Consider the following 27,682-nt stretch of genomic DNA (forward strand, 5'->3'; position numbering starts at 1 on the left):
TATAATATCAGTAGCATCGTTACAGGTGACAAAACTTGGCTTTATTATTACGAAGTCCCAACAAAATCCCAGAACAAGGTGTGGCTGTTGGAAGATGAGGGTACTCCTTTGACTGCGAAAGTCAAGGTCAGTGAAGAAACGGATGATTGCAGTATTCTTCACTAAACGGGGCATCCTGACTTGGGTTGTGCTAGAAACACAAAGGACAGTTACTGTAAAGTGGTACAGTGAGACTTGTCTGCCTCAGGTCATCCAGGCTCTCAAGCAGCTCCATCAAAAGTCACGGCTCAACACTTGGCTCTTGCATCACGACAATGTTCCAGTACATCGTGCTAATGAAACAATGGACTTTCTTCCCAAATCAGGGTTGACTGTGCTTGATCACCCTCCATACAGTCCTGATCTTGCCCCATGCGACTTCGCACTCTTCCCAGAATTGAAGATGAAGCTGAAAGGGCGGAGTTTTGCATCCTACGAGGAGCTTCGGGCAGCGTGGGATCATTTAACGTTAAGAATTTCATATCTAGGTTCCGTATTGAAACAAGATTTACATCAAAGAAAGGACAATAAGTTCCACCTTTTCAATACTATATATTGTGTGAAAGTTTTACATTACAGTTAAAACATCACAACTTTTGTACATTCGGTACCGGTTTCGACAGATTCCCTGTCATCATCAGCCGAGAATAATTGAACAAAGACAAGTATAGATCATGATTCTTATGGTGTGATTACAATGGTGGATTAAAAATATACATTATATGATTAAAATAGTATATATATATATATATATATATATATATACACAAATAAAAGGTAAGTTCAAAATTAGATATACAGAACACGTAAATGCAATTAAATACAGAAAATTCTCCGCAGTAGGCCAACATATACACGACTATAAACACAAATTTTATGGCATAGACCACGATATAGACATCATTGAAATAATAAATAAAGGTCCTATACTTGATTTCACTGAACAATTTTACATCTCACTTGATCAGTACCATAATTCAAATTTTAATCTCAATGATTTATCCAACAAACCTACGATTTTATTTGATACGTTTATCAAAATATTGAACAATCTTAAAATCCCCAAAAATCGATCTATCTTTACGCTTACATATTACCCCTACCGCCGTCCGCGCCCACTCGATTATAGGCCCGCCTCCACCGCGCTCCCTCTTCCCCTCGCTCAGTAACTCCGCCCCTCCTTGCTTCCTTCCGAGATCCGTCTTCACATTCAGCCTGTTAGTTCCACTCCGATACATCTACTACCAACTTGGCACCTGAGGTGAGTCCTTCATTTCGCTAATATTTCGCGAATTTTTACTCCTTCCGATTTTTATATAACTTTAAATAGCATTTTATTTCTTATAGGTTCTGACTTGGATCAGGATCTTTCCAAATCATTTATGTATTCACAACTTACAACACAAGATCTTCAAGTACCACCTTAGCAAGAACCTCAATTACTATTTCTCAAAATAATGTAAACCATTCCAGAATACAAATCGACATATTGAACTGTTCAATGGACATTCTAACTATCAACATCAATACATAGTGAAAAAAATTAACTTATCTATTTCTGCTTGCATGGAACATTAATATAATTCTTCCATTCTTAAGTCCAAGTTGAAGCTCCAATCGAATTTTATTGTACATATTTTATGTGGAACACCATTCGACTAAATGTTTGTTTACCTTTTTAATGTGTCAAACATGGCTACATAACTTCAATGAATTGACTGGTCAAAAAGTTAAAATATTACAGATTTAAGCTTACAATCAAATTTCACTATAGGCCCTAATTATATATTACAAGAACAAAATTCTTTTAACAAATTAACCTTTTAATTAGAAATATTAAGGTGTACACCTCAAAGAATAATGACCATTCCCATTTTACTTACCTTTTATTTGTGTATATATATACTATTTTAATCATATAATGTATATTTTTAATCCACCATTGTAATCACACCATAAGAATCATGATCTATACTTGTCTTTGTTTAATTATTCTCGGCTGATGATGACAGGGAATCTGTCGAAACCGGTACCGAATGTACAAAAGTTGTGATGTTTTAACTGTAATGTAAAACTTCCACACAATATATAGTATTGAAAAGGTGGAACTTACTGTCCTTTCTTTGATGTAAAGCATGGGATCAGGAGTGTGAAAATGTAACCGATAAAAAAATGGTCAAGTTGGTTTCTCAGTGACTGGTTTCGATATATGGAGAAGTGTATTGAGTGTGGTGGAAATTACTTTGAAAAAGTCTAAAGCGTTCACTCACATCGCAAAAGTTTCCTAGTGCTCTTTGTAAGCACATGGTAACCTTGTGCTATTCATTCTTTTAGCATGCCCAAACCATTTTAGTCTAGATGATCCAAGTCTTTCCTCCATCGATTCATTTAGACCGAGGTTAGATCGGATTTTTTACATGGTCGAGTCATGTCTTTTCGGGGGCAGTTCTAAGAAATTTTATTTCACAGGCTTGAATCTTTCTACAATCCTTTGATGTTAGTGTGCAGGTTTCCAGAGAATATGTAAGGATGGAAATGAAATATGACTTGTACAGGGTCATTTTTATGGGACCTTCTCACCCATAGTAAAGTGTCTAACAATGTGGTTACTCTGTTAGTTTTTGGCACTTCGGCATCTACGAAAGCCGTAAATGTTAGTGGGACGTAAAGCCAATAACATTATCATCGGTGATACACTGAGTAGTTTGTCAAGTCACGAAGTTCAGGAATGTTTTCTGAAAGTAAGTAGAAGGACAAGGAAAATTATTGTGGATGGTTGCAAGATAAATTGGTAGAAACAAAAAGGAAATTCAGCTCTATAAATCATGGCCGTTTGCTATATCAAAACTAAATTGATTACTATTTATTTATTTATTTATTTATTTATTTATTTATTTATTTATTTATTTATTTATTTATTTATTTATTTATTTAGCTTATGGCTAGTACATCACTCTACATACAAACATTGAAAAATATATATAATAAACAATATAACACTTCACACAATCAACCAATCTCAAAAAACAGATCACAAACTCAATCTAAACTGTCCAACCATTTTACAACCCCGTCAGAAGCACACACAAACTCCTTCAGCTGACCGGAATATGACCTCCTTGGACATTCAATAGCAATATGATGGATGGTCTGTTTCTTCTCACCATAGTCGCACTCAGGGGAGGAGCGCATACCCCACTTACGCAACAATGAACCACATCGACCATGAATGGTACGCACTCTGTTGAGAAGAACCCAAATTCTTCTGGGGAGATTAAAACTAGGTGGTGGATGTCGAAGACTAAAGAGGGTTTGCCATTCATCTGGAGCTGAGTTGGTCCGCTCCAGTTGCCATTCAACAGAACCATTTAATTTCCCATTGATGAGTTCCCTTGCAGTCTGAATGGGCAGAGATCTTGATTTCAGACGTCCATACCTCACAACCATGTCTTCATGAATGGGAAAACTTGGGTTCATTGTTATTTTCCTGAACTCGCGTATTAGGTTGTTTTGTCTGCGTATTCTTCAATGTGTTATGTGACTCAAGACTGGCAACCAAAAAAGAGGAGTGGATCTGACTGTGCCGTAGACAATGCATGTCGTTTGATTCAGAACAGCATCAATATTCTTAACATAAGGGCTATTCAGCCAAACAGAAGAACAATACTTGGCTGTAGAGTATACCAGTCCCAATGCTGATGACCTAAGTGTGGATGCTGATGCTCCCCATGTAGAACCTGCAAGTTTCTGAATGATATTGTTCCCTGTCTTCAGTTTAGCAGCGGTAATCATTAAATTTTTTCTGAAGGTTAGTGTCCGATCAAGAGTTACTCCAAGGTACTTGAGGTTAGGATTGTGTGGTAGAGCAGAGTTGTCGAGGGAGACATTCAAGGTAATGTTTGCCTGCCTGTTATTAAGTGAAAGAGACAGGTTTCTGTTTTACTGGTGCTTGGTATCAAACCCCATTTATCAAAGTACTAACTTAAAATGTCAAGGTCTCTGTTCAGAATTGTTTCTGTCTCATTCACATTGGATTGCTGAGCAACTATTGCTAGGTCGTCCGTATAAGCAAATTGGCGTGATGTAGTGCCAGATATATCAGCAATGTACATATTAAACAGCAATGGAGAGAGCACAGATCCGTTTGACAACTTGATCAGGTGATACAGCAGATTTGGGCTGTGGAATGTGAGGTGATCTCCCCAACTTCTTTAAGAGGCTCCAAGCCTTCCTGCTAGAATGTTTGAAATCCATAGTTTCTGTCTACTTGTTCTGTCTGGCTTCATCTAAGTTATTCATGAGTTCATCAGCAACATCTGTTTCACCATTCTTTTGAAAATCACTGTAGAATATTTGACGTTTCATTCTATCCGGGTATATACTCCTTTCTGACTCCTCTAGGAATGTGTCTTTTTGCGGCGGCAAGTATTGCTTTAACGAATCTACAGTAATTGTTGACAACAGGAGGAATCCATCTTATGCTGCTATCAAGATCAGCAGAGAAACTGTTCCAGTTAGCTTTGGCAAAATTCCACTGTGGAAGAGGAGAAGATCTAGTAATGGGGATCTGAGTGCTTATTTCTAAAAGAACAGGCCGGTGCTGACTGCATGGGAAGTTTAATTGATGGTGAATGTCGGGAAGTAAATCTAGAGACTGAGCTCGATAGCTGCAGTCGCTTAAGTGCGGCCAGTACCCAGTATTCGGGACGTAGTGGGTTTGAACCCCACTGTCGGCAGCCCTGAAGATGGTTTTCCATTTTCACACCAGGCAAATGCTGGTGCTGTACCTTAAGGCCATGGCCGCTTCCTTCCCAGTCCTAGCCTTTTCCTCTCCCATTGCCGCCATAAGACCTGTCTGTGTCTGTGCGACGTAAGAAAAAAAGAAAAGTAAATCTAGAAAAGTCCACAATGGGATGGACCTGGGAAACCAGAGTTCTCTTTCATCAGGCATTAATACCTTCGTTGTTGAATGGGAGGCTTATCTCTGAAGCCAAACTTGATGACATTAAGTTGCTGATGCAACTAATACCTGCAGATATCAAACAATTTTACCAGTAACTTGCCGGATATTCTGACATCGCGGACGCTATAGACGAATTCAATGGGGATCTGATTTAGAGTGTCAGCCTCTCAGCATGGGATGAATTTCGCTACCTGGCTACCGTGTGCTGTGGGAGGAGTAAAGCACCAAGCATACTATGAGTGCAGGCTTTTACTTAATTGGGCATAAATGAGAAGGGGTTCAATGAATTTGACCAAAATGTTCAGTTTGTTATTAATGCATAACCACACACAGCATACTGGAATTACCTAAGGTCAGTGAAGTGGCGGAATCTCCTGATGCTTTCAAATCGATCAAGAGATATGGCTGAACCACCGCGTAGCTAGAACTTTTTTTTTTTTTTTTTTAGAAGTAAGATCGCAGTACAGGTTTCTCTACTATGCTCTTTAAGATACATAATGCTTAAACTATATACATTTCCTTCACAATAACCGGTACACATTCATTTACCCTCGATCAGAACTGAAATAACATAATGTGTGACCGCATATGATGAGCATAAATATCTGCCTATTCTACTATCATCTTTACGAAATAGACAGTAGAAAACAACTGAAAATTTTTCACATAGGTATAAGCAGTTCTTTAGAGCATTCTGGGACCCATAATCTGCCGTATACATTTCCCTTTGCCCTCTGTAATTATCCATGTCTTTTCATACAAATCCACTATCAATAACATGATGGCAGATATTTTCCCGTGTATCGAAGGCAACATCAATGTCACAATCACTACTTTCACTCTCAAATTATATATCCTAGTCCTTGTTTAACAAAACAAAACTTTTTGTATCATTCGGTAAAAAATCTTTAATTTTCGAATTCATGATCACAAGAAAACGTTTAGCTGCCATAACAGAACTTGTTGCTTTTTTAGACGTGATATATCATGTACTTGCATAGACAAGAAAGAAATTCCACCTATCAGTACTATTTATTGTGAAGTAGACTTACATCAGTACTGGTTTCGACTGTATACAGTCATCATCAGCTGACAGATTACAATATTACATCCATTAGGCATTGGTACATGTTACAAAGATGTCGTCATCCAATAGCGCATCCGGTTGTCTAATGGGGCTGTGGATTAGATGTTATCGTCATGTCTTTTGTGATTACGTGAGGTTAAAATTGTTTCTGAGATTAAAATATGGTAGTAAAAAGCTTAACTAGACTTAAAATAAATTCTACATTCACATTAAACACATTAAAAACACAGGGAACATGTATGTAAAACACTTGGTGAATTTAAACATATTAAAAACATTGAAAACATGTATGTAAAAAACACTTGTTGAATTTAATAGTTCATGTCTTGCATGTTCTTTCTTCAGGTTTCCTCATTGGGGTTTTGTGCGCCTATGTTTATGTTGATTGATTTTGAGCTTGTAAACAGTTCTTCAGGATGGTCTATTTGACCTAGTAATGTAATCATGTATGCTTGTAACAAAAAACCCAAGTCATTGAATGGTCAAATACTGTGGGTAGAGTTGATATGTAGCTCAGCTGTTGACGTGTTTTAATAAATTTTGAAGCGGGTTATAAAGTCTTGATTTTTAGATTTGGTTGAATATAGGTTTTTGGTGGTGACCTCTTTCCTGCCTACATCCGTGTATCGGAGCTATAGTTATTGCTGTTGTTGTGGTTGGGTGACGTTCTGGTTGGGAGGTCGTTGCGCAACGAAACAATTGTAACCTCACGTAATCACAAATGACATGACGATAACATCTAACCCACAACCCCATTAGACATCCGGATGCGCTAATGGATGATGACATCTTTGTAACATGTACCAATGCCTAATGGATGTAATATACCGGTACTGATGTAAGTCCACTTCACAATAAATAGTATTGATAGGTGAAATTTCTTTCTTGTCCATATACGTGTAACTAATCAATACGGAAATGAAACTTGTAAATAATGATATATGTAATCGATAAAAACTCTATAGATACACGAATCAGATGAAAGATCGATGCTTCGTCTAAGGATGTTGCACAACGAGCTCCCAAACAGAATGTCGCCCAACAACAACAACAACAACAACAACAGCAATAACTATAGCTCCGATACACGGATGTAGACATGAAAGAGGTCACCACCAAAAACCTATATTCAACCAAATCTAAGAATCAAGACTTTATAACCCGCTTCAAAATTTATTAAAACACGTCAACAGCTGAGCTACATATCAACTCTACCCACAGTATTTGACCATTCAATGACTTAGGTTTTTCGTTACAAGCATACATGATTACCAGGGAACGGATTTATATGTACTAATAATTATTGAAATATGTACATATATATTTAGTTATTTTTATTGAAATATGGAATTATATATGGACTTAAAATTACAAATATAACATTAATTTCTATTTAATATCAAAGTTCGAAGAAGCTAAACAAAGTAGATCTACATGCAACATAATGTTGCATTTCTCATTTTAATATATTTGAAGAACACACAATCCTTTATTCTCAATCACCAAAACAATGGATTACAAAATGTACTTTTAAGTGCTGGAAAGTGAATCTTCTCCTATTATCTCTAAGGACAGATTTATGTTGAGTGAAACTGCGTTCAGCATTGGAAGAGGTAATGGGGGCATAATTCACTTTCACAATATCTGCTGGGGTTAAATCCAATGTTAATTTTACACTTAAATCTCCACACAGCATTTCAGAAACCTTTGTCATTTCTTCATATCCAGGTTTCTTTGAAAGTACAGTGGCCATCTTCATGTTTGCTACATCTGCAACTTTACCAGTACCACGATTTAGTTGTTCCACAGTTTTATTCACAATTTCACAACTTTCAGAAAGTGAGAGATGCGAGTTTTGGAGCCTTTTCAGTGTTTTTGTGATGCATGAAGAATTATGCTGAATGTAACATAAGTGATTTCTCACACTTGTATCGCAGACAACTGTTTTCGCGGCTTCAGGTGAGGCTGCATCTTCAGAGTCCATGGCATGCAGAAAGTTCTTAATACAGTCTATATATTCAACATAATATTCAACCGCTTGCAACCACGTACCCCACCTAGGTAGAATCGGCTTAGGCGGCAATGGAATCTCTGGGTACATTTCTTTCAAAAGATGGACTCTTCTGTGGGCTTTGAGAAAAACATTTTTCACTGAGTAAATCAATAAATCTACTTTGGGTTTAACTGCCTCTTATCACTTCTGCCACACGATGAAAGGCATGTGCTACACATGATAAATGAGTCATCTTAGGATATACAACACATAATGCTTCTCCGGATTTTATCATAAGGTGCGGCATTGCTAATAAAAAGTAACACTTTATTATACTTAACGCCCTGTGGCCAGGGGATACCCATAGCCTCATTGAACAGTTTTGCTATAGTTTTGTTATCGCACTTTTCTAGAACATCACAGTGTAAGAGAATCCGTTTACAGTAATCTTCGCTTAACAAACTAAAGATTACGTTGCCAATTAGCCTGCCTTCTTTGCCTGTTGTCTCATCAATGGAAACCCAAATTGGACCGTCTTTAATCTCTTGCCTTATCTTCCGAACAGTTTCATCGTATATGGCTGAACAGTATGTTTTTCTGAACGTTGACTCATTCAGGATGGATCGTTTAGTACATTTCCCAAGGAAACCCTGACGCACTGATTATTCAGTTTGAAGAGAGGTATGTCAGCAGAGATGAGAGCACGGCAGAGATCGGTGTTGAACTCGGACGTTACACTGGAAGTTGCTGGTTGTGTCGGAAACAACTGTCTCTGCTTGGAATCTCGTTTGTTAGCCTGGTGTTTACTGGTTGAAACGTGCTGTTGCACAAGGAACCTTTGAGTAGATGTCACTGTAAAATGACACAAATTACAAAATAATATCTCACTGTCAGTTGATAAACCATCTTCTTTAAATTTTGATACGTAACTTTTCAATTTTAAACTGGTTGACTGAGCTACTTTAGGCATATTGTAACAACGTTAATGTCTTCTATGAATATCACTATACAACTGCACACACTTAACATACAAGAACACTATGATCCTTCTCACTGCTAATTCAAACTGTGAATGACTGGTAGTGAACTAAATGGAGTTCAGAAGCAATCAAATGGAAGCCCGAATTACGAACTAATCCGGAAACCACTAGCACATTGTCGATGAATGGGATTTCCCTAGTTACAAAATTACGTCACAGACACAGTCGATGTTATGTAATGCAGCTTATCAGTGCTGTAGGTGTGATTCAGGTAGTCACGGTACTGACTGGCTGATCTCCACCACTTCCGGACTCAACCCCTCTCTTTCTTCGCACCGCTTATGAGCTTATTTTATCATCCAAGACGTAGACAGGCGTGATAATGACCTGCACACCAGTTAAAATATTAATTTTTCGAATATAGATTTTTAATTTATTTCTCCATTATTGAGAGGACTACTTTTTAGTCGAAATATGGACTATATTGATTTTAATGACGAAGAATATGGAACATATGAGCTAAACTCCAAAATATGGAAAATGAATACTCCATTTTTCAACTCCACACGTCATGATTCGTAAAGATAATGCAAAACATAATTAATTTTAGCTTCCTAAAGAGATATGTATTTACATATAAATCCGTTCCCTGATGATTACATTACTTAGTCAAATAGAACATCGTCAAGAACTGTTTACGAGCTCAAAATCAATCAACATAAACATAGGCGCACAAGACCCCAATGAGGAAGACTGAAGAAAGAACATGCAAGACATGAACTATTAAATTCAACAAGTATTTTTTACATACATGTTTTCAATGTTTTTAGTATGTTTAAATTAATCAAGTGTTTTACATACATGTTTCCTGTGTTTTTAATGTGTTTAATGTGCATGTACAATTTATGTTTAGTCTAGTTAAGCTTTTTACTACCATATTTTATTCTTAGAAACAATTTTAACCTCACGTAATCACAAATGACATGACGATAACATCTAATTCACAGCCCCATTAGACAACCGGATGCGCTATTGGATGACGACATCTTTGTAACATGTACCAGTGCCTAATGGGTGTAATATTGTAATCTGTCAGCTGATGGTGACTATATACAGTCGAAACCGGTACTGATGTAAGTCTACTTCACAATAAATAGTATTGATAGGTGAAATTTCTTTCTTGTCCATATACGTGTGACTAATCAATATGGAAATGAAACTTATAAGTAATGATATCATATGTAATCGATAAAAATTTTATAGATACACGCATCAGGTGAAAGATCGATGCTTCGTCTGAGGATGTATCTTATTACCTTGGTAATAGTTCAAGAACTATTCGCTAGATAGAAACACAAAGCGGAAGCTGCTAAGTGTGTGCAATGTACGTCATTCCGCAACAGATAGCGTTGGGGAGTCTGCGTGCAGTATACGGCACTCCACGTTGAGTGGTTAATGAACTGAGCATAACAACTTACTACCTGTCCAGCATTTTGTGCATATTTATGGGAGCAAATTATATATTCTGATCTAATACAATGGAATTTCGTTAGTACTTTCTCGAAGGGACTGAAAATGTTGGACATCAAAAGCAGGAAAACGTACTACCGAAAATGCTTTACTATATTTACAACGTGTAAAAATAATTTTAAAAAGCGTGTTGTAGACATGAAATGCGCGGCATCTAAGGCGGCAATTTTTCTCATCGTGGATTTCACTGCAGCCAATCTTCTCTGTACTAGCCTCTTACGATACTTTTGCTTCACGCACCGTATTATCCCTTGGTGTAACGGCTGTAGCTTATTCATGCAGTTGGCTGGCAGGAAAATATTAGTTTCTCAAATTAGAAACATTTGGGGGATGAACAAACCACTGATCGATGAAGAGTACAATTTTCCTGTTTCTTACGCCGAGCCTCGCATTCCACGCGAGTAAGAAATTTTTAAATACTGCAGAAGTTAGCCATGCTTTTGTGTTAGAAATGTACCTGCATGGAAAAGATCAAACTTCCTTAACACATCGTGGATTGCATGCTTTTCCAATAACCAGTGGTACCAACATTTTGGTTCCACTTTCATTACAGCACAAGAGAACTGTATGCCTCTCCTTGTTAAGTTTGACACCGTGACACTTTGCGCCCTTAAAATTCAGAATTTTATCTGGAAGAAGATGTAAAAATAGCCCTGTTTCATCTGTATTAAAAATATCGTCAGGAGTATAGTGTTCCAAAATTGCAGGAAGCATTATAATTTTCCATGTTTCAATAGTTTCATACAGTGTAGTGTCTATATCCAAGGCAGCAGCTTCGCCTTGCACACATCTATAAACCAGGTAATGTCGATTCTTGAATCTGTCAATCCAGCCATTAGATACTTTAAATAAAATCAAGTCCCATCTTCTGTGCAATAAACGTTGCCTGAGCTTGAACCACAGTACCCTCTACCACCACGTTTGAAGCTCACGCTTGCACAAACCACTTCAGAGCTTCTTCTAATTCTGGCAACTCACCCTGTCTATAAAGTTTTCTTTGAGCACTTTCTTCCTTCTTCAAAAGCAGTTTCAATCAGTGTATGTCTGCTAACAATTGTATTTAAAGTTGACTGTGGAATGCTTAACTTCTCTGCTATTTCCAGATGCTCCTTCATACTGTATTTGGATTGCGATCCACTTCTTGAAGGATTTTTAGTTTTTCACTTTTTTTTCCCCTCTCACTTTCTTCCTCTCTAATGCAAAAAACGTAAATATTGCCCAAATAATACTAGCTAACTATATCTCTTTACGGCAAGCTGTCGTTAATGAATAGATGACTCTATAGGGAGCATACTCACAGCTAAACTGAGCTGAGCTCTCGACTACTATCGCACCAAGCTTAGGCAGTGTCTTAACCTTGGCTGAAGTAACACGATCCGAGCTGACACTGCTTGAATTAGGTGGTTGGCTGATACAGGAAGATTCATACTGTTAAGAGTGGAACAGAAATCAAACTCATGGTACTTAGTGAGTAGTACCGATGTCTGTGTGATGTTAGAAGTGAAGACTACCACAACAGAATTCGAGACAAGATGATGCTTTAAACAGCAATTGAATGCCAATGGCTCTAATACTGCACAGTATGAAGTGATGTAGAAGTAGACCACGGCTGTTCTCTCAATTAGTTTCCGAATGTTAGCGGAGAAAACCAAACGTGTGATGTCCCGAAATGAGTCTGACAATGCTCCAGGGCATGTTCCAATGTTTAAAACATAAAATGCATGGCACCAACTGTCTGTAAGGGTAATTAAGCATTCTCTCTCACCCTAAAACACATCGCATCACTAACATGCTCCCATCTCAGTGGCTGCATGACCAACTGGACTGACCAAAATATTAAATGAAGAACGTAAAAATTTGATCATAGTAAGCAGGAGCGTGAGAATAGGCTAAAGCAATATTGTACGAGGGCCATCCGGAAAGTAGTACCCGTTAGCGCCGCATGAAGGGCTGACGACTCGGGTAGTCGCTGGGCAAGGTCAGACTGCGTCAGTGGCTTGTCTGCCTGCTCTTTGCGAGGTTGCGTGACGCTAGCATTGCCTGTGTTGTGTCTGTGATGGTTTAAAATGTTTAAACAAATTGAGAACCCTGCCAGTTGTGAAGTGAGGGCCGTGATTAAATTTCTTAATGCACAAAACGTTTGACCTTGTGATATTCATCGCCAATTAACGGAGGTGTATGGAGACAATGTGTTGGACGAGTCGTCTGTTCGACGCTGGTGTCGCAGCTTCAATCTGGGGAGGGGGAATACACACGACGAGGAGCGTTGAGGGAGGCCATCTGTCATTACAAACCAACTGCTGAGCGCAGTAGACGAATGCGTGAGGAACGATCAGCCCGTCATAATTGATGAAATGTGTGAACATTTTCCTAATGTGTCTCGAACAATTCTTCATGAAATTGTCAAAGACCATCTGCATTATTCAAAAATCTGTGCAAGGTGGGTCCCTCGCATGCTTACAGAGGAGCACAAACCCAAGCGTATGGCTGCAGCCCTGACGTTTCTGGGACGTTATTCCGATGAAGGCGACTTTGACTTGCATCATTACTGGGGACGAAACATGGTTTGTTATGCATCACCTGAGAGTAAACAACAGTCAATGGAGTTGCATCATGCTCATTCACCAACCAAACCAAATAAATTCAAGACAGTTCTGTCCACCAGGAAACTCATGGCAACCGTTTTCTGGGATCGCCGAGGTGTACTGCTCATTGATTTTATGGCCCATGGAGACACAATTAATGCTAATGCGTATTGTGAAACATTAAAGAAATTACGGCGGGCAATACAAAATCGACGGCGACGTCTATTGTCTACAGGTGTCATTCTCCTTCATGACAATGCCAGGCCTCATGCAGCTGCGATAACACAACAACTTTTGCAGCAATTCAAGTGGAAAACCTTCGACCATCCCCCGTATAGCCCGGACTTGGCCCCTTCGGATTTTCATCTCTTTACGAAGCTTAAGGACTTTCTGGCGGGAAAATGATTTGACAGCAGTGAAGAACTAAAACGAGCCGTGACTACGTTTCTCAATACCTTGGCGGCGGAGGACTATGACGCTGGAATAAAATAAACTGTTACGACAAATGCCTAACATTTGCTTGGAGATTGTGTGAAGAGTAGTGTAAAGTATGCTCTTTCCAATAAAAATGTGCATATTTGTTACTATTTACTCCTGTGTCTTTATTGCACAAATTGGTACCACTTTCCGGATGGCCTTCGTTCATAAAATTTAGTTCTTCAGGACTGTGATTAATGGGAAGACATGTTACTGCGGAACGTACTAATGGGATTCCACTACATTTTGAATGAGTGACGTAAGTAATTTAAATGTTAGTACTTTCTTTAGTATGATAACTTCTTTTGTTTAGACCATCATATCTGTTACTTAGTTTAGGCGACTGCCATTTTATTTTGTAAAGTGCCATTCTACTTGGCAACTAATATGTGTCTAAAGGAGGACAATAATTGCAGGTACCAAAAAATTTTACCAGAAACTTGCAGGAGATTCTAACTTTTGAAAATATCTCATCTGCATTATTCAAAAATCTGTGCAAGGTGGGTCCCTCGCATGCTTACAGAGGAGCACAAACCCAAGCGTATGGCTGCAGCCCTGACGTTTCTGGGACGTTATTCCGATGAAGGCGACTTTGACTTGCATCATTACTGGGGACGAAACATGGTTTGTTATGCATCACCTGAGAGCAAGTGCCAAAATTTGTGATGTGTTAAGCAGGAAAACGTGTTTATGAGAAATGCACTAGGGAGGTTTCACTGTATTCGCAATGGAAAAATGACATAGAACTACATTCCTTACAGTTACATCAATACCACTAGAAGTTGTATCTAAATGGAATACTGCGGAAACGATATGAGCTGCGTGTAGTGAGTTATTTGGTTTGAAGAAGGAACGAGGAAATTACATTGAATATTAGAATTAATTTTGTGCCTCACATTGCATTGAGAGAAATTATGAGTAAACATTAGTAAGTCATATCCAAGCTCTGATACACATCTTTTATTACAATATTATAGAAATAGTCCACACCTTTAAATAGTTACATAATAAATTTTACAGGAAGGAAAATTTGACAAAGAATACACAAATTGAAAAGGCCACTATGTTCTACTACAGTGTGAGACAAGTTGTATGGGACAGGGATGTGCCTATGAAACATAAGGGGTTTCTCTACAAGACACATTATATACTGATGCTGACATATGCTTCAGTTGCTTGGATAATGACCAAGATGCATGAGTAGGATCCCACCAGCTGAAATGAGTTTCCTGAGAAGCATTGCAGGAAAGACCAGACAAGAAAGGGTAAAAATGAGTAGCTCGTTTGGGAGTTCTTGTGTAACTGAAAGACTAATTATTAATTGTACTAATAAAGTTATTTCTCTTTTATATCCTAATGTTGCTGACTTGTTAAATTCATGAATAATGATGATTGAAAAGGGTGTGTTTCTCTTTTAGTTTAGTTACTTATAAACAATATGCTTAATTGCTTTGGACCATATATATCCATACATCTTCATCAGGGTCATTGAAGACTGCTGACAACTCCATCATTTTAGCTGATAATGGAGAAATTTTAGAGCATTGGAACATTCCTCTGCACTTCTAAATCGTGTCTCCAATGTCGCTGAAGACTTTCTTTGTAATGTCCCTCTGCAGCCCCAGTAACCATTAATGGCAGTTCCACCCACATACAGAGAGACTTCATCAAAGCACTCAATGAGCTAAAACCAAGAACGGCTCCTGGTCCTGATAACATCCCTCTGGAACTGATACAAAATGGAGGTGTACCCTTGAAGACTTCGCACTCATCCTCTTGATTTGGGAGACTCGAAAAGTATCCGACGACTTGAACAATGCTACCATCATCACTATCTTCAAGAAAGGTGATCGTAGTGTATGTGGGAACTACCGTGGTATGTCCGATTCTTTGCTCTTTGGTACCTTTACAGAAAGTGAAAACAAAATGTCAGTATCTTCAACCATTCACGAGTTATTTGAGGTGGACAAATTTACTGAATAGCTCTCTGTATGGGAGGAATCTTTGAATTAAGTCTGTAAATTTATTATTTTTAAACCTACGTTAAGTGCTGTAAATGATTGGTGTCCTGGAGACAAGACATGGGTTATCACATTCCGCTTATTAATTTATTGAGCATCATGTTAACCAAATTTTCCCTATGCGTTATTAAAACTTCAAATTATAAATGTGAATATTATTTCATGATGTGAGTTGGGTTAGTCACGACCTAGTTCATGAACCATGGGCAACAGTTGAGTGGCCTAATAAGTGGTCCTGAGAGTCGGAATACCAGTTGCTATGGAGTGGGAGTGGGCATCTCAGACATATTCTGAGTCATGGCCCCCCTTGTGCTCAGGCGGCTAGGACTACACATTCCACCGGTGGTCCATAACCCGTTAGAGGAGAGATCCTCACTTGGACTATGTGTAAGTAGGGTAGCATCCTGCTTCATGAATTTACCAAGCTCAGAAAATTTTAAGCAAGCCTCAGACCTATGGGAGTAACAAAGTCCCACTCCTATTTGACAGGTGAGGGACTCCTTGGAAACAACTTGGCAAGCAAAATGGAATTCAGTGGGAAGCTATCAATATTAATGGGGCTTATGGAAGAAGGAAAGTAGAACTGGCTGAGTCAGCAAAGAGGATGCATCTGGATGTGCTAGGAGTAAGTGATATTCAGGTAAGGGGAGATAATGAGGAAGAGATAGGAGATTATAAAGTGTACTTGACCGGTGTTAGAAAGGGAAGGGCAGAGCCTGGGGTAGGGCTCTTTATCAGGAATACCATTGCACACAACATAATTTCTGTTAGGCACGTAAATTAGCAAATGATGTGGGTAGATTTGGCAGTTGGAGGAATTAGGACGAGAATTGTCTCCGTGTATTCACCACGTGAGGGTGCAGATGAGGATCAAGTTGACAAGTTTAATGAAGCATTGACTGACATCGTGGTCAGGGTGAACAACAAGGATAGAATAGTGCTAATGGGCAATTTCAATGCGAGAGTTGGAAATAGAACTGAAGGATACGATAGGGTGATTGGTAAATGTGAGGACGATATGGAAGGTAATAGAAATAGGAAGCGTTTGCTGGACGTCTGTGCTGGTATGGGTTTAGGTTACGAATACATTCTTCAAGCATAAAGCTATTCACCACTACACATGGGAGGCTAGGGGTACCAGATCCATAATAGACTATATATTAACCGACTTCAAATTCAGGAAATCTGTTAGGAATACATGAGTTTTCTGGGTATTTTTCAATGATACAGACCACCATGTGATCTGTAGTGAACTAAGTATCTCTAGGCCTAGGATAGAGAAAGTGAAATCTGTCTGCAAACGGATAAGGGTAGAAAATCTCCAGGTCGAGAAAATTAGACAGAAGTACATGGTTATGATTAGTGAGAATTTCGAACAGTAGACAGCAAGCAGATTCAGGATATAGAAAGAGAATGGGTGGCATACAGGGATGTTGTAGTAGAAACAGCAAGGGAATGCCTAGGAACAACTCTGTGTAAAGATGGGAAAAGGCGAACATCTTGGTGGAATGATGAAGTTAGAGCAGCTTGTAAACGTAAAAAGAAGGCTTATCGGAAATGGCTCCAAACAAGGGTCGAAGCAGGCAGGGAATTGTGTGTAGGTGAAAGAAACAGAGTGAAACAAATAGTCGTTGAATCCAAAGAGAAGTCTTGGGAGGTTTTTGGTAATAACCTGGAAAGGCTAGGTCAGGCAGCAGGGATACCTTTCTGGACAGTAACAAAGAATCTTAGGAAGGGAGGGAAAAAGGAAGTGAACAGTGTTTTGAGTTTTTCAGGTGAACTCATAATAGATCCCAGGGAATCACTGGAGAGGTGGAGGGAATATTTTGAACATGCGAACAGCCAAGCTCATGGGGAGAAGGGAAATGATGTTGGTGAAATTATGCTTGAGGAAGTGGAAAGGATGGTAAATAAAATCCATTGTTATAAAGCAGCAGGAATAAATGAAATTAGATCTGAAATGGTGAAGTATAGTGGGAAGGTAGGGATGAAATGGCTTCATATGGTAATAAGATTAGCATGGAGTGTTGGTAAGGTACCTTCAGATTGAACAAAAGCAGTAATTGCACCTATTTGTAAACAAGAAAACAGGAAGGATTGCAACAACTATCGAGGTATCTCATTGATTAGTATACCAGGCAAAGTATTCATTGGCATCTTGGAAGGCAGGGTGCGATCAGTCGCTGAGAGGAAGTTCGATGAAAATGAGTGTGGTTTCAGACCACAGAGAGACTGTCAGGATCAGATTTTCAGTATGCATCAGGTGATTGGAAAATGCTACGAGAGGAATAGGCAGTTATGTTTATGCTTTGTAGATCTAGAGAAAGCATATGACAGGGTACTGAGGGAAAAGATGTTTGCCATTAAAGGCAGATCATTAAAATCAAGTCAAAGGCATTTATGTTGACAATTGGACTTCAGTGAGAATTAACGGTAGAATGAGTTCTTGGTTCAGGGTACTTACGGGGATTAGACAGGGGTGTAATCTTTCACCTTTGCTGTTCGTAGTTTACATGGATCATCTGCTGAAAGGTGAAAAATGGCATGGAGGGATTCAGTTTGGTGGAAATGTGGTAAGCAGTCTGGCCTATGCTGACGACCTGGTCTTAATGGCAGATTGTGCTGAAAGCCTGCAGTTTAGTATCTTGGAACATGAATATAGTTGCAATGAGTATGGTATGAAAATTAGCCTTTCGAAAACTAAATTGATGTCAGTAGGTGAGAAATTCAATGGAACTGAATGTCAGATTGGTGATACAAAGCTAGAACAAGTCAATAATTTCAAGTATTTGTGTTGTGTGTTCTCCCGGGATGGCAATATAGTGAGATTGAATCAAGGTGTAGTAAAGCTAATGCAGTGAGCTTGCAGTTGCGATCAGCAGTATTCTGTAAGAAGGAAGTCAACTCTCAGACGAAACTATCTTTACATCGGTCTGTTTTCAGACCAACTTTGCTTTACGGGAGCGAAAGCTGGGTGGACTCAGGATATCTTATTCATAAGTTAGAAGTTACAGACATGAAAGTAGCAAGAATGATTGCTGGTACAAACAGGTGGGAACAATGCTAGGAGGGTACTTGGAATGAGGAGATAGTCTAATTTAGGATTGAACTCGATGCATGAAGCTGTACGCATAAACCAGCTTTGGTGATGGGTCCTGCGAGGCGAATGGAGGAGGATAGGTTACCTAGGAGAATAATGGACTTTGTTATGGAGGGTAAGAGAACTAGAGGAAGACCAAGACGACGATCGTTAGACTCAGTGTCTTAACGATTTAAAGACAGAGGTATAGAACTAAATGAGGCCACGGCATTAGTTGCAAATAGAGTATTGTGGCCACGTTTAGTAAATTCACAGAGGTTTGCAGACTGAACGCTGAAAGGCATAACAGTCTATAATGATAATGTATGTATGCACAGTATGTGTGTATATTATTTTTCCCACTACTAATCCAAATCTTCCGAAAAATGCTTCTTGGCTTTGTCATCATATCAACTAGAAGTATGTATTTCATAATTGGCCGCCCGCGACCAAAGAATAACCGTGATGATAACCGTATGCTCATTCTTTCTGTGACGTAATCACAGGTAATAGTCAGATATTTTTGTACCACAAATACGCCTGTCACTGATATTCGGAAATATTGTTTAAGCTCTTCTCTAGCCATGTTGCATGAATCATCAGCAAACAAAGACATGGAGATAAAATTTCATTTTGATGTAGGCCTTTTCAATGTGGCAAGACTCTGCTCACAAAGGCATACTCTGGTTACCCGGGTGACAGAGCTGTAGTATGCCGATGACACAGCATCTCCTGCTCTAACACCTGCAGAAGTACAACAGTCAGTCAACTGCTTTATAACTGCTTGTGATCGCTTTGGTCTTGCCATTAATGCAGAAAAAATGAAGCTGCTTGCACAACCTTCCCCAGGATTAACTCTTCCTGATTTCAGTATCTCCATCTTAGACACAGCACTGGAACAGGTTGATCACTTTTCATATCTTGGAAGCATCTTGTCTAAACGGTCTACCTGCGAGCAAGACGCTGATAAAGAATTAGGGCTGCTCATGCAGCATTTGGACAGTTAATGCTCAGGGTCTTCACGAATAACGACCTAAAACTGCATACCAAACTCGTGGTGTACAAAGCTTTTGTCATTTCCACGCTGCTGTATTGCTGTGAAACTTGGAGGCTATTGCCGTGATATCAAAAAACTTCAGTGTTTTCACCAACAGAAAATGAGATAGATCTTGAATATTTGCGATCCTCTGTAGCCTAGCGAAAAGTGCCACGAGCGCTCGTTTCTATGTACGTCGTAATAGTTTGCACATATCTGACAAATGGCAGCTCCAGTCAGCATCACTCTGTAGTAGATACTACATAGTTTTTAAATCTACCACCAGAATCTCTGTGCGACATGTTGTGTTGATGTTTTCATTTTTTCTATTTCAGCTGTTTGGCGTGTACCTGTAGACCATGTGTTCGTAATAATGGCGACTAGTTCTCGTATTATGTTTGAAATTGATGACGATTTGGTACAATATCTTGATTGAGTGACGATTCTGATTACATCAAGTCAGGCGACGATTCAGATGATACTGAGAGTAATAATATTGCCGGTAACATTTCAAACAATGACGATTGTGGTTATGTTATCAGACTTACTCGTGTGACAGTGATGCATGAAATTTCCGATAAAGACGGTAATGATAGTGACGGGAATAATGATGGAATTGACGGGGACAGTAATGACGATGATGTCCAGATTCCCGATTTCCGTAAAATTCAGTCCGATCACGACGTGCTATTTTAGCCCTCTTCTGCATTCCTTGAGACGCCCGGCCCTAAATGCGTACCTCCTCCTGATGCTAGACCAAGTCAGTATTTTAATCCATTTTTACAAGAACTATTATTCTTAAAACACTGATATTTTACAAACTTGTAAACAATGTATCAGTATGCACAGGAATACAAAATTTAGGTGAGTACGATCAAAATAATAGGATGTACTGAGATCCAGATTTGAATTAAAATTTTTCAGAAATTTTATGGACATTTTAAATTTTTTTTGGTTGGAAGTATGAATTATTTTCGTGATGTTAATATGATGAGTGAAGAGAGGGATCACTTAGCTACAAGAAAATATAAACTACAATGAGATACCTTGAAAAGTGAGGATAGGATATGCTTTTATCTTCGGTGCTGCATGATAGGTATATTCTCTTTGGCATTCTTAGCAACCATGGTATTAATGGAGCCGGCACTAAGAAGGTTAAGTGGGAGGACTATGTGACCAACAAGGCCGTTCTCGATAAAGGGCAGCTAAATAGCATTGAGGCAAGTTGGGCATTATTTTTAATACATGGTTCTGCTTCAGATGTCTTATGTAACTTTCATTTCATACCATTGACATCTTTCAGTAGCTATGCATTGTATTACTATGGAGTTGGATCATTTAACTCGGACACTTGTAGAAATTTATATATCTGTTGGCTTGATGTTTTATACGTATAGGAAGTTTCAAATTGCACATATGTAAATTAAATGTTAGGACAGCAAAACAACGATCCCATTGATGCTCGATACTGCAATAATACAGTAAAACCTTGTTAAGACGGTTTGGCAGAAGACAATAAAAATGAACGTGTGAAGTGAGAAAGTTTACTACTCAATATATATGAAGATAAACTATCCAATAGAGATATGGAAACGCTGGATATGATTTTGTCCGACATGAGGGCATTGACCATCGTGACTTTTTTGAGTGGTGTTTATACTACAATTTGTCAATTATTAGTAATGATTAGTTTTGTAAATTTCACCCATCTAGCGATAATGTGCTATTTGTAATGAAGCCTTTACTCAAGTAGTGTACAACCATGTATTTGCAAAGAATTCCAGATTATTAGAATAATGGCGGGAGGACCAGATGTCAAAATTTAGGTGACGGGTTCACTGGGTTCCGACTGAATTGAGACTACCTTTAAAAACAGCAATCGTTCATGCTACATAGAACGAGTCCAGCTTTCTCAATTCGTCAAGTCTATACTGGTCATATTGGACAATTCCCTCTGCGCCATTGTGGAACTCGCTTTTAGAACCTTCCAGAAACATACGAACTACATAAGATTTCACTCGAATTTAAGTGTGCAACACAAGTTCAACTGTCAACCTAAGACTTTGTCATCAAGTGATTTTATACGACATCACAATGCTTTTATTCATCTGTTAATTTTAACATATTCTGGTCATATTTATTGTAACACATGTATAAGGTTTTTAATTTTGTATGTCATTCCATCACCATCCCATCCCCTTGTTCATCCACATCACTTCATTTTTAGATTATGTCTTTTGCTTGTAATTTTGGCTAGGCTGATGATGGTCCAAAAAACGGACCGAAACTAGTACCTGTTATTATTATATTGTAATGTTTTGATAAACGTTAAATGATTTTAAGTATTGAGAAGGTGGAACAATAAAATTTTGTACTCATTTTTAAGTTAAGTCTTGACTCAATATGGAACCCAACCATGAAGTTTATTACTTTAAACTTCACTGTACCACTGAACACAAAATAAATTTCTAACTTCTGTATGGAATGCGAAATAAAAGACAAATAGGCTCACTGTGTTATTCAGCAATCTTTCTGCTAGTCAGCAAGCGAAACTGAACATTGCCGAGGTTAATGACTTGCTTCCCGAATGTGCAACTTACCCTGTGAAGTTCAGGAATTTAAGGCTTATTCCGTAATCATGCAAATGTGGCGACGCATCTTACCTGTGTTGGAAATCATGTTTGTTTCACAAGGGATGACAAATAACATTTTCAGGGCTGGGGAAACTGTGTTCATACTAAGAGTTAATAGCAAAAATTTGTGCCATGATAAGTGGGGTATTTATATATAGATCTAATAAGATGAGAATTGAGACTCGAATTTACGATGTGCTAAGTGGGAGAACGTGTTAATGAGGAATGCACTAACAAGGTTTCACTTTACTACTAATGATCTTTATGTCCCTTCATTTGCTATAAATTTAAAGAAACATGCATTTTGTTTCCTTCCACAGTTCTTTTGCATTTAAAGGCTATCACATTTGGCCAGTATCAAACTTATATCTTGGAAATGGCTTTGTAGCTCAAATGGTAGATCACAGCCCTTCTGAGCTCAAGATAATGGGTTCGATGACAGGGCAGTCTAGTCATGTTTGAATGTGCTCAAATATGTCAGCCTCTTGTTATATTTAGCAGCCCGTTAAAGAACTCGTGTAGGTGAAAATTCTGGCACCTTAGCTGTGTTAAACAACATAGGTAACTGAAGTCCTGTAACATGTTTCCTAGTATTGTCCAACCCAGCTCTGTTGTATTTGCCACGATACCAACAGCCATTTCAGGGCTACATGAACAAATTATTCTGTGGAACTATTAAGTATGCAACCTCGCCACATCCCACACAGTAACGGTTTTAAAAATGTTACTTGCATGGGATTCGAACCTCTGTATCCTAGAGCCCAGTCCACTGTCATATCTCTGACTGCACCCCAGCCAATGAGCTACTGCAAGGCTTGGCATGCAGTGGGCTGTTACTAACCTCTACAATATCTGTTTCTGGTCTGTGTGTGCACCTCTTGTTGTAATGTACATGTTCTTTGTACATGTGATCATTTTAAGAGTTCACTCTGGATACCCATAATGAATGAACAGTGGAACTCATTCGTGGCGTCGTCTGGGCAGTAAACTCGCATCTCATAATACCCTGGATTAGGGAAAGGAATTAATGTTTTTAAGAATTGTAGTAAATGTGAGTTGGATATAACTCTCTTGCAAGTGGCGGGCGTGCCCTGCTGTATAATTACACCGCTCCAATGTCATTCGGATATTTGGGAGGTGTCGGGTACGGTTGAAGGGATCGAGTTGCTCAGTTCATAGTGTGTTTGAATGTTGGTGTGTGTGTGTGTGTGTGGAGTTCACAGTTCATGGCTGAGATAGGCAACAGGGGTAAAGCAGTTGTCGAATAAGACATTCGTGCATTTATACTGCCTCAAGAAGGCTTCACGCAGAGGTGTGTTGGCAGAATGCTAGGGATTGTTAAGAATGCAATTTGGTATCTGTAGAAAAGTTTCCAGGAGACTAGAAGTGTTGCCACGTGCCCTAGTATGGACCACCAAAGGAAAACCACCCCAGGGAAGCGTTGTTTTGTGCGTCTAAGAGTTCTCCGGAACTGTCAAGTTGCAGCACAATTGCTCTGGATGGACCTACAAGAGGCTTCTGTTGTACGAGTGATCATATGGTTGGAAACAAGCTCTGTGAGGCCATTTTCCTATCCAGACCCTGACAACCCTCTCAAGTACCTGCACTAGATAGAAGACATTGTAGCAGGAGACTGCATTCATTAATTGTCAGAAACATGCGCAGGTGTTGAGAAAGTGTGATCTATGCAAGGATTGGCAATAGTCCTAATATAGCCATGGTGTATGACCAGCGAACACTTTTGTTTGACACGTGGTGTCTTGTATTCAGCGTTAATTCATGCAAATGTGGTTTGTCATTGTGTCTGCTTCCATTTCAGTATCTGTGCATGTCTTGGATGTATGAACATATGGAAAAAGGTGATGGTAGGTTTTTTTTTTTTAAGCTGTGCATTAGAATTCATAATAGCAGTACACACATGGCAAACAATTCAGTCTTTTTCATAAGAAATGAGTTCATATTTGCATGTTTACTATCTAATAATAAAATAATTTTCCTATGAAATTGTCTCAAAATTGCTTTCTCCATCTCATTTAACATTTGTCCCACTGCATTTAGAGCACAGTCCTTTGAGGGGTGTATTAATGGAATTTTACTGTATATGTTTCCTTTAAATGGAATTTTCAGGAGTTGATTTTGCTGTTATTATACATATTCATTTTCTAGGTGCGTGGAATTTTCACGGGTGAAAGGCAAGAAAGGTGTTGCGTGTACTCAGCCTCGCAGAGTAGCTGCAATGTCTGTTGCACAGCGAGTGTCCGAAGAAATGGATGTCTGTCTGGGTCAAGAAGTTGGCTACAGCATTCGATTTGAGGACTGCTCATCTCCAAAGACACTCCTTAAGTATGTGAATTAAGTTTGATATTATGGAATAAAAAGTTAATATTTTTGTGCTGTAAATAGGAAGAAAATTACAGTATATTACATTTACAGGTATATGACAGATGGTATGTTGTTGCGAGAAGGTATGTCAGATCCTATGCTGGATAATTACCAAGTTATTCTGCTGGATGAAGCTCATGAAAGAACATTGGCTACTGACATTCTGATGGGTGTTCTCAAGGAAGTTATCAAGCAGAGGAATGATCTCAAGTTAGTTATTATGTCAGCCACATTAGATGCGGGAAAATTCCAGGTATGTATCTTAGGAGATTCAAAATAATATACTTTTTATTATGCTTGGCATTGAGTTAATTTTGTTTCTCAGTCCACCCTTAAGTTTTTTCTCTCTTAAGCACCTCATCTGTGTATTCAGATTATAGTTCTGCAGATTTGTAGAGTAGATTGTTGTAATAAGGTAATACTGTATCCTTCATGCTCTTGTGGACTTCCAGGGTCATTAATTGCTGTAAGATAGTCGATTAATTTGGTGCATTTAGCACTCTAGTTCTTTATAGTTTGTTTTAATTGTAGAGTACACACGTATCATGTGACATTGTGCTGTGATATGAGAATCAGTTTTGGAATTTTGTTAGTTGCAGTATGTAGTTTAGGATACACGTGCTAATTTTTGTTTTGCGAGAAAACATTGAGTGAGAAGATGAAAATTATAAGGGAAGTTGACAAAGAACAAAAACTGAAATAGCTAAAGAATTTGAAATTCATGTGTCCACACTTTGACTTTCTCACTTTAAGAAAATTGTGAAAATGTAGAAGCTCTAGAAATGCAGGGTTCGAATATTACAAGGTGAATGTGCATTCAGGGAGCTCAGCACTTCGATCTGGAAGTGGAATCGAGTGGTTATGGCATGCTCAAGCAATAATATGCCTGTTGCTGGCAAGGTTATTAAAGGAAAAGCGAATGGGCTAGAGTTCTAGTGTTCAAATTATTGGCTTCAGCATTTTTAGGAATGCCACAATATCATGTGGCAGGCAGTTTGTGGAGAAGCAGAATCCGTGAACATTGCCACTGCCAAAAGTTGCCGAGAAAGCATGGCTCATATCATCAATTCATATGCAGGTGACAGTATTTTCTGTGCTGATGAAACTGCATTGTCTTTTAATGCTGATCCTAAACAGACTTACGGTTTTAAAGGAGAGAGGTGCCATGGTGGAAATTCATACTACAGTGAAACCTCGGTGCTCCGTTTTTCGAGGGACCATGAAAATAAAACGTACAATACGGGAAAACGGAAAATCCGGGAATGAATGAAAACCATCAGCAATTTGGCTAAACATCACAAAAATGAAATATGTATAATTATAATCTTACAAAACTCCTAAACCAAACCAAACTACAGCCCCAGTGGGACTTTGCCTGCCAAGCGACCGCTGCTCAGCCCGCAGGACTCCAGATTACGAGGTGCGCATGGTCAGTGCGACGAATCCTCTCGGCCGATATTCCTGGCTCTGTAGATCGGGGTCGCCATCTCACCATTAGATAGCTCCACAATTAAAGGTAATCACGTAGGCTGAGTGGACCTGGAATCAGACTTATATCCAGGTAAAATTGTCTGACCTGGTCGCAATCGAACCCGGGCCTCTGGATGAGAGGCGGGCATGTTAGACCACGAAACCACATTAATTACCAGTACGCGAGTTCAAAATCTCGATACTTTATATTCAGTTTTACAGGGGAATCTTCGTCAGTTTCCCGTGAAAACTTCTTTCAGTTCAGCGACTTTGATAAGGCTAGCCAAACTATTCGAAAAATCTAATAACGCCAAGCCAAACGACAATCGACCACAAGTAGTTTTTAATTCTCTCATCTAATAAAATAAAGCACATTAGATACGAAAGCACCCAAAATGAATGCGAAATCCGTTCATTTCTTAATCTTTCATTGTAATTTGGTCTCCGGTATACTGTTCGTAGTCAGTTTCTGGAATGCGCGTAGAGGCGCTCGGCTGTGAGCTTGCATCCGGGAGATAGTAGGTTCGAATCCCACTATCGGCAGCCCTGAAAATGGTTTTCCGTGGTTTCCCATTTTCACACCAGGCAAATGCTGGGGCTGTACCTTAATTAAGGCCACGGCCGCTTCCTTCCAACTCCTAGGCCTTTCCTATCCCATCGTCGCCATAAGACCTATCTGTGTCGGTGCGACGTAAAGCCCCTAGCAAAAAAACAAAAAACAAACATGGTTTCGAATGTAAGTATCGATTCTTAAAAGTTCTCGAATGCATTATATTCAATTCTGCGCATCACAAATCCAATCAAATTGGAAAGATAAAAGAAATATCAAAACTTCAGAAACGACGGTTATTCGTGACCTTGAGGTCATCTGGAAAGGGCGCTCGCTGCACATGTCAGTACGAGTTTGAAATTATACCAACCATTTAAACTGTAATGTGCGCAAATAAAACGACTGCGGTTTTTGGTATTTTAACACGAAAACATAAAATTCCCAGTCTTACATTAGGACCTAAACAGTAATAGGCAATTCCAAGACCTCCCATGGGTTTCTTTTTTTAAAATGTAAGGTGCAACATCTGTTTGGTCTCGCTAACATAATCATGTACGATAATATAAAAAATACTGAATTTGTGTTAAGAAGCAGTTTCGATTCCTGCCTGAAAGCCCAGTTACTCTGCAGTGCCCTGAGCAAAGTGCCAAAAACCTCTTCGGCAGTACGATCGAAAAAAGTAAAAATATAAACATCTAACCCTGGACATAATATGGACGTTTTGTAAGTGCGAACATTTGACGAAACTCGTTCTGTCTTCAAGCAGAGCTGTCGAAATGCGCCGTGTCTCCTTGAAATTGTTGTCGCCACTTTCTGCTTTATGATTTTCTGAGATTCTCTAAACAATACCACCCGAA

At 38.9% G+C, this 27,682-nt stretch overlaps 1 protein-coding gene across 2 annotated transcripts in view; it reads left to right on the plus strand.

Annotated features, from left to right (window-relative positions):
- Dhx15 (DEAH-box helicase 15) overlaps positions 1 to 27,682 on the plus strand; it is a 204,095-nt gene that overhangs the window by 41,160 nt on the left and 135,253 nt on the right. For both annotated transcript variants that reach the window (XM_067147359.2, XM_067147358.2), the window contains 2 exons: positions 24,590 to 24,766; positions 24,857 to 25,058. In XM_067147359.2, the coding sequence (XP_067003460.1) occupies positions 24,590 to 24,766; positions 24,857 to 25,058 (379 nt within the window). The remainder of the gene's footprint in view (positions 1 to 24,589; positions 24,767 to 24,856; positions 25,059 to 27,682) is intronic.

This window comes from Anabrus simplex, chromosome 5 (genome assembly GCF_040414725.1).
Source record: "Anabrus simplex isolate iqAnaSimp1 chromosome 5, ASM4041472v1, whole genome shotgun sequence".
Lineage (NCBI taxonomy): Eukaryota > Metazoa > Arthropoda > Insecta > Orthoptera > Tettigoniidae > Anabrus > Anabrus simplex.